The sequence below is a fragment of the Daktulosphaira vitifoliae genome, unplaced genomic scaffold (genome assembly GCF_025091365.1).
Source record: "Daktulosphaira vitifoliae isolate Bord-2020 unplaced genomic scaffold, ASM2509136v1 Scaffold_1, whole genome shotgun sequence".
In the NCBI taxonomy this organism is placed as follows: Eukaryota; Metazoa; Arthropoda; class Insecta; order Hemiptera; family Phylloxeridae; genus Daktulosphaira; species Daktulosphaira vitifoliae.
The window spans coordinates 15,655,070-15,666,614 of NW_026099572.1; the positions used below are offsets into that span (position 1 = coordinate 15,655,070).

An 11,545-nucleotide genomic window follows, 5' to 3' on the forward strand; every position below is an offset into this window, starting at 1 on the left:
CTTATTGGCAACCTGTGTTACATTTCTTTACATTTCTTCCCTTTCACACCCCGAACTCCAAACACACTTAACAACATTCCTTTGCCACAACACACCATATCCTTTTTACTTCTTTTGGTCTACCACCCCACCCCCAGTCATTCTTTTTGTTTATTACAAATACGCATGTTTAAAGTTTTCTCCCCTTGTTAAAGGGGTATGTTCCAATTTACAAAAAAAGCGTGGCAGATGAAAGGGTTATATAAATATGTATTATTAAAAAATAATAATATTGATCCATACATTTTTCCAAAAGTTATATAATATATAAAATAATATAATATATTAAATAATATAAAATATAAAATCGAGTATTTTTTCACGGAAATCGTACGTTTTTCTGAACGTTTTTATATGAAGACAAGTCCAGAGGTCAAATATTTTTTTTCAAATTAAAGTATATTACATTAGCTTTAATTTAAGATATATATAAATGTGTGTAACGTGACAAAATATGAATTTTATGATATAGAGAGATTTACAGTTTTGCTTTGCTAATGGGCGCGCGTACGTTATACCGGCCGTGTAATCAGAAAACTGTACTGTTGCTGTCAAGGTGAACGCTATACACACAATATTCTTTATCAGTTTAATAATCGTTCCCTATATGACACATACACTGGCCACCACTGTCAATACCTGTGTAATTTTAATATTGTTCATATTTTTATCTGTTTTATATTTTGTAAGTTGTTATGTCGTTATGTCTCGGCCGGTGTGTAAGAAAAATTTGTACTTCTCTCTCTTTGAACTACCGTTGTGGTCAGGGTCGCATTTAGGAATTTTGCCGCCCGGTGCACTTAATTTTGCCGCCCCCTAAAAGGGTTGGATTGGGTTTTTTAGTTGGCGTATTTAATAATTCCGAATATTCAATTAATTGATTTTCATTTGCCATGGTTTCAAAAGTACTATGTAGAGGATGTTCACTAAAAAATTATAAAATATTTCATTTATATAAAACTGAAATAACGTACAGAAGTTAACATTTGATTTTTAAATTACTTTTTATCACTAGACTCATTTAAAATCTGTTCAGCTGTAGTCTCTATTTCACTTGGCAAATTGGAGATTGATTGCCAAAAAATGAAGTTAATTTTGCGGTTTGAGAAATGACTTTTTGTTCTTTTTCTAATTTTAATTTAGCAACTTTTTCATAAGCACTTCCATTTAAACGTTTTCTGCCATCACTCATTTTAATACGTTAATAAATAATAAAATATACAAATAAAAAAAAACACCCCAACATATTAACTCGGTCACCTGTAGTTGAGTACTAAACACAATGAGCTGTCTGTACACAACACATTATTACTGTGACATTATTAGATAGTAATTTTGTGAAAAATGAGACAAATTATTGTGTTTTAACTTTCTTAGTATTCCAATAATAATCGACTATCAACGGCCGACGACATCCATAAAACCAGTTTAAGGGAGAAAATATCAATACTTTGTTAAAATTAGATAAAAACATGAATCAAATAAATTGCCGCCTACTTTATTTATAGTGCTGTTGATTATAAAAATTACTATGTATAATCAATACTATTATCTAACTACTAACTGTAGTCTATGTTGTTATACAGCTTTGATATATCTTCTTTTACATTTATATCTTTGTACACGTTTTAAATTAGAAAATAATAAAGTAATATTTTTTTTNGAACGCTATACACACAATATTCTTTATCAGTTTAATAATCGTTCCCTATATGACACATACACTAGTCACCACTGTCAATACCTGTATAATTTTAATATTGTTCATATTTTTATCTGTTTTATATTTTGTAAATCGTTAAGTCGATACCCTCTCCCTAACGTAATCGTCGTCGTCGTTATGTCTCGCCCGGTGTGTAGGAAAAAGTTGTGTTCTCTTCTCTTTGAACCACCGTTGTGGTATATAGTGGCTGTGTGCGTGCAGCCAATAATAGTTTTTTTCGTATGTGTCGTTCATTATAATAATGCACTAATTTAACCAGGCGTCGGCCATGTCCGGGGCCGAGATCCCCATCTTAGGATGAGTCCCATCCGGGACTGGGTATCGTATATTGTTTTTTTTTATTTTTATTTAATATAATGTATTGAGCCTTTTTCTGTTGTAAATTTATTTTGTTATGGACTTTAGAATTGTTATTTATAAGGTTATTGGTCAGTGGTGTGTCATGTATATTTAAACATATATATATTATTCCCGCAGTGCCCAAGTACGGCCAGGCCGGCCACATTACAGAAATTATCCGCCGCGCCCGGAGTACACGGACTTGTTCTGATGCAGAAGACACTTCATGTGTAATATTTAAAAGTTGTAGGTTAAAATTTTTTTTGTCTTAATAATTGTTTTTTTTCTCTTTTGTCCCTTCATTTGCAGAGTGGTTATTGCCTTCGGGTTTTGTCCACTATTAACTTAACTAATAATTTAATAAAGTCCTCTTAATTTTCTTAATCAACAAAAATCTTTTTATTGCGTGAATATCTTCAATATTCACATGTATCTTATTTTTTTCCCTTTAAATAATTCTCTCTAGTTTTAAGGTAACGGTCTTCGACATACTAAAGTATGTCCACCACTGGTGACATCAAATAAACCTATTTGTTATATTTACAAGGTATCAGCGTATTATAGTCTACAACAACACTTTATATTTTAGTATATGTATATATATTTTTTTTTAATCCACTTTGTTTCATCAAAGTATACATTATTTTATTTAATATTATTAGTTTATTATTTTTTATTTTCTTAAATCCACTTGTGGTCCGGGTGCCGTTCTTTTTATGATCAAGACCCTCGCCTAAGTGGTTGGCGACCCGATTTCCTTTTGCAAGGGAGCCATGAGGGTGGCGACTCGACAATCCGTTGCGTGGCCCAAGTCTTCACCTCTCAAGTGTCAGTCTTTCCGGAACATTTTCAAAAGTTAAGTTGAAAAAGTTAATTTTTTGTAAAAAAGTTACCATTTTGAAACCCCATCCTTTGGGCTGTTAAAGGGTCAAATGTTCACAAAAATATATAAAATGATAGGTAAATATCTAAGGTATCTATAAAAAAAAAAAATTATATTGATTCGGTCATTTTTAAAAAAGTTATGGCAATTTTAAGTAAAAAAAAAAATGAAAATATATCGAAAATTAGCGACTTTTAATTTTGTCATTTTTTGAGGGATTTCCCCCGTTTACGGGGAACGAGGGAATTTTTTTCAATTTTTGAGGGTAATGTCTTCGACTAGATACGATTTGTGATCTTTTGACATATTGTTCATCAAAATCGGTCCAGCGAGAGCTGAGATTGAGCGTTCACAGACANAAATAGGTAAATTTAACGATATAAAAGAAGAGCTTTTATGCGGCTTAAAGTTGAAAACATTCAATACAGCAGATGAAATTTTTAAAACAATGAATAATTATATGATATCCAAAAATATTAACTGGGCTTCTTGTATTGGGATTTGTACAAATGGCGCAGCGTCTATGACAGGGATACATTCAGGTGTAGTATCACGCGTTAAAGAAGAAGCACATACACATTTAATTTCCACTCATTGTTTTATACATCGAAAACAATTAGCTGTAAAAGATATATGTGAAAATTTCAATGATATTTTAAACCAATGTACAACAATTATAAATTTTATTCGTGCAAGAGCCATTAATTCTCGTATTTTTTCTGTCATGTGTGAAGAATTTGGTTCAGTTTACAATAATATATTATTTCATTCTCATATACGTTCATTATCACGAGGAAAAGTTTTAACGAGATTTTTTGAATTAAAAACTGAAATAGAAGTATTTTTAAGAGAAAAAAATTCACAATTATCCGATCATTTTCAAGATATAATTTGGTTGGCAAAAGTTGCGTATCTTTTAGGTATTTTTTCGTTATTAAATGAGTTAAATTTGAGTTTGCAAGGGCCATTATCTAATATATTTACATGTAATCATAAAGTTGAAGCTTTTCTGAAGGAACTAGATCTTTGGGTAAAACGAATTCAGAAAAATACGTATGATATGTTTCCATCACAATATAAGATGACTGAAAAAAAATTAAATTAATGTAATGAAATTGTTACATTACCATTAGAAGGCCGAGTTATGTTCTGTCGTGCATTATTTCACTATACTATACATTTATGACACCCTAACTTTGTTCATCCAAATATTTGAGTTTGCTTGTTTTCCGTTTTTGTTATACATTTAGCAGACATTATTGTTATTTGAAGGTAGTTTAAAATTTTCTGTTAACATTTTATTTGAGACTAAATTTATGTTGTAATCCACATTAATTTCATTATAGTTCTTTATAAAATTTACATAAGAAAACCAATCCTTATAAAAAAAATTCGTATCTTCAAAGTATATAATTTTACTGTTGTTAACTTAAACTTAATTACTAAATTTTAATTTGAACTAAGAGTTGGTCTCCTGTAATAAAATTATTTTAATTATTGTTTTAAATAATTGTCTCTTATCTCTAATAAAATAAGTAATTTTTTGATTATTTAATTAATTTTTTTTTTTTATTCTTTTTATGAAAAATGGATGTAAACTTATAATTTGCTTTAAATAATATGAAGTCTACATAATTTAATAATGTCTACAATAAAAATACCCCTAAAATATTTAAAAGTTTAATTTTAATTCTATATAAATATGACAAATTTTGAGTCTGTTCGAAAGTTACATGGATAACCAGGTTAAGTCCACGAAGCTTATCATCACCCAACCTCTTCTTATCACTTAACTTACGACAGCCAAGTCTGTCGTGTACGGAACTATCGGAATATTGGTTGTACGCACGTTCGTGTACGATCGCTGTTGGGGAGAGTTATGTGTAGCTACGTATAACTTCCAACCTAATAAATATAGTTTAAAAAAACACGCTTTTAAAGCACATCGAACTAAAAAGTTAAAAATAATTTTTAAAATAAGTTTAAAATTATTTTTAACTTTTTAGTTCGATTTGCTTTAAAAGCGTGTTTTTTTAGTTTTTTAACTATATTTATTTTTTACTTTTTAGTTTCATGTTATGATAGTAGTTACTATCAATATCATGGTTGTAACGGGTAACGGGAAATCAGGGTTCGATTCCGGGAAGGGAGTCTGAAAAACGGCTCCCACATCCAAGGAAAGCAGCAGATGCGTAAATTACCCACTCCCGGAACATGGAGGTAGTGACGAAAAATGACGATACTGGATACATCCTTTGTAATCGGAATGAATGAGTTCTATATCTCTAAATAAGAATAAAGTGTGTTAATATATATTTTTAATAGTAATTAGAATATATATATATATACATGTAAAGCAACTTAAGTACGTAAACGTATCATGCATTAGGTATAGCCGTGTTTTGTGGGTGGGCGGGTCGGACTAACGTTAAACCTGAGGTATAAACGGCGGTAGGAACATATACGTAAGCCGTATGGTACGCGGATGGTATTGGTCAGTCAAAATAAAAAATTTGTTTATATATAGATACTATTGATGACAAGCACTCATGTACGTGTACGATAACTAAAAATAAATTTATACTTGAATAGTGTAGTCGTCCTTTGGAGAGCGAGGCGTGGGGTGGGGTGAATGCGTTATGACAGTCTAGTCTAGACGACGGAATATGCGATAACGCGTGGCGTTTTGAGAGTTACATACATACATACAGGTGAAACTAATATAAAAGAATATTGTTTTATATTTATAAGTGGGGAAGTCGTTCGCTGACCAGTGATAGTCGTTGTCTGATCTACCAGTTATAACCGGTGTATGATCTAGTTGATTAGACACATCGGCGCCGCCACTAGTTGTCCCGCGACTTTTGCGGTATCGTGACGCATATGTGAGTACAGTGGATTTGCCGTGCGTGTGATCAATTATATAATTAAGTCCATGTTGTTTCCGTCAAACGGTTGAAGGTGGTTGTATAAACCAGTTCTCGTCCGATCACTGAAGTCAAATTATCAAGCTCAACGATACTTATAAATCTTAAACTTGTATTCATTTTATTTCATTATAATATTTAGTTGTTTATTAGTAATGTAAGTGGGGATGCCCAAACATGACTGGATTATTAATTATATATTAATATTTTTTTTATAGACAAATCCTCTTTATTTTTAGTTTTTATAAATAATAATGTTATGTTAACTAATGTAATAAACAAAAAATAGTGAAATAAGGAAAGGGAAAGAACGAAAGAATAGAGTCGTATCTCGGGGTCGAACTTTATTTATTTATTAAATAATAAAATATCCCTACCTCATTTATTCATATTTTTGTTTATTACGTGATTTTTTTTAGAAGTAAGACATGCAAATAAATATTCGCACTTACCTTTATTTCCTTTAGTAATTGATTGAGTTGATTTTATGGTGATTTCTTCTTTCAGTGTTAACTGTCGTTTATACTGTCTTGCGTTTATTTCGATAAATTAGTATCTCTGTGTATATAAGACTCAAAAAAAAAAAGGATTCTCTACAATGGGACCTGCGTCTATTATAATTTTGTCACTTTCTTTTATTTTAAATTCCTTTTATATTATACTATGTTTTTACTAATAATATTTTCGATGAATTCCCTACAGTCGATATCGATATTCTTAAAATTTACTCTGAACTAGTCAAAATATAATTATAAGAATATGTCTATCTATATTCAAAATATAATTAACAAGACTGTGGTGGCCCAGCATTTCTCAGCGTAAAGCCTTGGTTGGCGCGGATACAGTTACCTCGTTAATATATTTAAAATATTATTTCAATACACCTTTTATTATCCTTTACGCCAACTGCCTACACGTTACCGAAAGGTAATTGGCATAATCCTTTATGGCTGGCGGGTACACACGCAGAGAATATTTCCAAGGTGTAGTTTCCTATCTTACGGACTATATATTTTATGATGAACTTTACCCGGACTACTAGCTCTAGNATGAGAACATTAGGTGATCATAAAATAAATAAAAACTTGTTCCTGTGTAAAATATTAATAAATCATCTAAGACAATGTTCACCACTTAGGATAATACATATAAAAAAACTAAGTCATAGGGACAAAATATTTACTTATACTGACGCAGATTCCATGTAAGAGAATATCTAGAGGGTAGTCGTTGCAGTCGCTGCCGCAGAAAATCGTCAAAAGAAATCCAGAGAAATCCAAAAGAAGAGAGAGAGAGTGACCTTTTTACGAGAAAAAATGGCTTTTTATACACCGGATGAAGTAAGCCAGCGATCTCTATTGAAATTCCTAAGATGTTGGATAATTATTTGTGATTGGTTAATTGTGATAGATACCCTGCCGTGGGCGTAGTTAATGAATTGTAGGGGACTGGTTTGAAACATGTGTTGATAAATAGTTATTTTTATTACCCTAAAAGGGAAACATTCCTTAGATGATTTTTGGCTTTATTCATATATATGTGATATTTAGTACATGTGTTAATAATTATACTACACTAATATTATAACTAATATGTTAATGAAGGCGCGTGAGCCTCAAGGTTCCTAGGTATGGTTGGAGTCCTAGCTAAGCAAAGCCTAGTAGTTTCTTAATCAATTACGACATAAAAAAAGCATAAAATTTGTATTAAATCATTAAAGTAAAACATTAAGTGAGAAAATGGGTTCATTAGTGTTATTAATTAACTACATTTATTAGTAGATGAGGCTCAACGCTATTTTGAATTTTATGTTATACTCCATAAGCAATCTCATTGGAAGAACAACGATCTCGTTCAAATAGTTCTTGTAAAACCTGGTTAGTAATTCTGGATGGGTTAATAGACGAGATGTTCTCTTCATGACTACTAATTTTTGCCTTAAGTGAACCAATATCTTTTTTGAGTATTATATTCTCTGCTTTGAGTTCACTCACTTGTTCAGAAAATATTAATATTTCTGTTTTAAGTGTATTGAACTGCAAGATTACGAGTCACATTATAATGTGACTGTTATAAAAAAATATTTGAAAAAAATGACAAATTTTCAACATGGTTTAAAATTTAAGTAAAAGGTGGTGTGGTGATGTTGATAAAAAGGCTGTGGAGTTTATTACACCTGTTAAGCTTCTTAAAACTAAAGAAATAATGTCTATCTAACTTCACCTAAAGATTCTCTTTGTTATATCAAGTATACTTGGTATTAGTATTTTATGTTCTAAAAATTCAGAATTATTTTCAAAATTTAATATTAGTTTTTTATATTGAAATGATATTTAGATAGAAAAATATACATGATTAAATATCTTTAAAATAAATTATTTGCAGTACCTAAATAATTTTATATACAATAGATATTCCCTATAGAAGATATTTATTGAAACTTTTTTGATTATCTAAGACTTTTTTTACCCAATTTATTATTTTAATTTAACTGCTACTTTAGTCTTAACAGCTAACCTTATGTTCAAATATTTTAGCATAGCAGGTAAACATATTTGACTGAAGTTACAAGTAAAAAAATATTGCAGCACACCTGTAAAATATATTTTGGTTTTTCAAAACAAATGTTTGACGATCATTCCTTATTAATTACATAAAAGTATAGAATATTAAAATAAAAAATATAAACAGTCAATTTGTTTAACAAATTACTGACTGTTATTATATTCAGTTCATTGTTCGAATTTTTTTTCATTAAAAATTTAAAAAACTACTCTTTTTGGAAAAAAATTAATAAGTACTTAACATGGTATGTACAATAAGTTAAAAATAGAATAATATGAATTTTAAATTACTAATGAAAAGTTATTTTGTAAAAATGTTTTATTTAATTTTTTTTATGTGTAATTACAATAATATTTATCTTAACATAACATTTTTATAACTATATGCTAATTTTTAACTATTACAGAATATGTATATGATCATATCAATGATTTTAGCAGTTTTTTTTGTTACTGGTAACTTTATTTTGTTTTTATGCTAAAATCAATGTAACAGCACAGATAAGATAAACCTTGTCTGTGGTAATAGTATAGTAGCTACGACGTTATGAGATGATAGGCCACTATAATATATTAGTAAAATAAAGAAAACAAGTTCACAATATTGGACAGTAGAAGAATTTTTCAAGCATTTTTAAGTTCACCCAAAAAATATTTTTGTATACATAAATATTTTTATTAGATATTTTAAATATTAATAATTGTAATATTTATACTTTATTTTATTTTTATGAATAAATATTTTGCATACTATCTTAGTTTATAATTATACGAAATATATCGTTTTGTTTTGTTATTAATTACACTAAAAAAATAAAATTATTGTATAGTAAAAATATTTGTAACCACGGTCATTTATTAAAATTAAAACGTTAAATCACACGAGTAAAAATTGTCTATATACAATATACATTATAAAAGCGATGTCAATTTTAAACACATTCTATAAATTTAAAAAAAAAAATATTTTTATTTCCTTCTTTTTTCTTTAAAATATATCAAAAAACTCTTTCAAGTGGAATCATATATGTTTAACCAGATTAAAAATAAGAAAATGATCAACTTTTAAACAAGTATTTTGAAAATACCAACATTTTAATACAACGACTAGAGATAAAGCGCAAGCTTATTTATTTTTATCTCTTGGTATTTTTGAACCGAATACAACTCCCGTCTTAGTATGAAAATGCCAATAATTCCCAAAATACTGGTTCAAATGTTATCGACCTGTTATATTCTTAGCTAGATTATTTTATTGTTTATAAGTAAGCAATAGAAGCATGTTATATTTTAAAAAATAACTTTATATGATACAACTTAAAGGGAATAGAGGGATAACAATATTTTTTTTTTTTTTTAGTTAATTTAGGAGTGTAAAATACTAATATTTTCTGAAGAAAAAAAATTACGTTTTATCTTTACTTTGAAGATATTGTGTGAAACATAGTTAGCTGATTACCCTGTATATATATATTTAAGAAATCTTTGATTTACATTTTCTAATCCATTTAGTTTTAACGTGTGTTTTAATTATTTACAGAAACCATAACTAATGCAAATCGTAAGTTATAATTTTTACAATGCTTTTTCTGTAGAAAATTTTTCATTATTATCTTTAATGTCCAACTAATTTTAAAAGTCCAATAATAAAAAGATCCTACTAATTTTTTTGTACTAATGAAAGAATATAGAAATATTTTATTTAAAACATTTCTTTTAAAAAAAGCGATTAAATTATTAATAAATTAAAATTTGTGAAAAAATTTAGTCATAGAAGTTTTATAAGGTAGATTTCTATTAAACATTATCTTTTGCATTCATTTTACGTTATGACCGAGGGGGGCTCTTTTTTAAATATATTTTCGCCATAACACTACTAATTCTCGTAAAAAAAAAAAAAAACAAGTATTTAAAAATATTTTTCAAGCAAATCTATGTTTATTAATAAATCATAAAATAAATTGCTTGTAGCTATTAATATACATATCATAAATACATAATAAATGAATACAATTGTGATAATTATTAGGAAGTCAATATATCTTAACAACATAAAAAAAAAATAACTCGCTTGTTTATAATTTCTTTGCCGCTGTAGACAGTTACCTATATTGCCTGTACATAAATACGCCGCTGAGTAGGAGTGTTCATCGATTATTAGCTGAATAGCTATTGCTTTTGCCGTTTACATTGAGCATTTGTTTGACAATTTGATTTGTTTTTGTTATAAGGGGAATGACCACTCCTGTTTCCATTTTTGATGCGTCATTACCTTGAATATACCTTTTGATAATTTTTATATTCTTCAAGGAAATAACTTTTTATATCATTAAGAATTATTCTTAACGATTAATATATCACAAAACATATGTAACGAAATGTACCGAAAAAAAGCTATCATAGTGTGGCGGTCGAATATTCTAGAATGTCCGGCCGCTGCCGCCTCTAGAAGATTCGTCGCTCTACATAAGCGTGTGGCGGTCGAATGTCTAGAGAGTTCCTCCGCCGCCTCTAGAAGATTCCTCTGACTATTTAAGGGCAAGATCGTCGCTCCAGTCAGTCAGTCGATCAGTCAATCACTTTCGCATTCTGTCTTACACGCGCTTCGTTTCTCGCTGTTATTTATTAGTTCGTTGTAATACAGTTCGTCTCTCGCTGTTATTTGTTATTTCGTAGTTCGTTGTAATATAGTATAGTTGTTATTAAATCGTAAAAGTGTTTATTACTTCTATACATTACACCTCGCTACATTGGTGACCTCGACGATAACAAGTATGAACGCCGAAGAACTACGCAATCAATTGGAGGAGTTACGCCAAGAAAACGCTCGCCTTGCAGCACTACAGGCACAGCAATATCCAACAGCTTCAGTGAATCGCGTTGCCGTCAAGTTGCCACCTTTCTGGTCCGAAAGACCGAGCTTATGGTTCTCACAGGTTGACTCGCAGTTTGCAATCTCGGGAATAACAAGTGAGGAAACAAAATTTAATTATGTTGTGGCTCAGCTTGATACGCGTTACGCCGCCGAAGTAGAGGATATTATTACTAACCCACCGCCTACTGAACGCTA

The 11,545-nt window shown here is 29.5% G+C and overlaps 1 protein-coding gene across 3 annotated transcripts in view; it reads left to right on the forward strand.

The window, feature by feature from the left end:
* The window catches only part of LOC126902587 (uncharacterized), a 185,327-nt gene that overhangs the window by 161,812 nt on the left and 11,970 nt on the right, over window positions 1-11,545 (forward strand). Inside the window, exons 1-3 of one of the 3 annotated variants that reach the window (XM_050680030.1) lie at window positions 8,608-8,720; window positions 8,883-8,931; window positions 10,016-10,036. In XM_050680030.1, coding sequence (XP_050535987.1) covers window positions 8,718-8,720; window positions 8,883-8,931; window positions 10,016-10,036 — 73 coding nt within the window. In that variant the 5' untranslated portion in view covers window positions 8,608-8,717. Of the gene's footprint in view, window positions 1-8,607; window positions 8,721-8,882; window positions 8,932-10,015; window positions 10,037-11,545 lie in introns of those variants that run through there. The other 2 variants (XM_050680038.1, XM_050680001.1) reach the window with 2 other exon arrangements.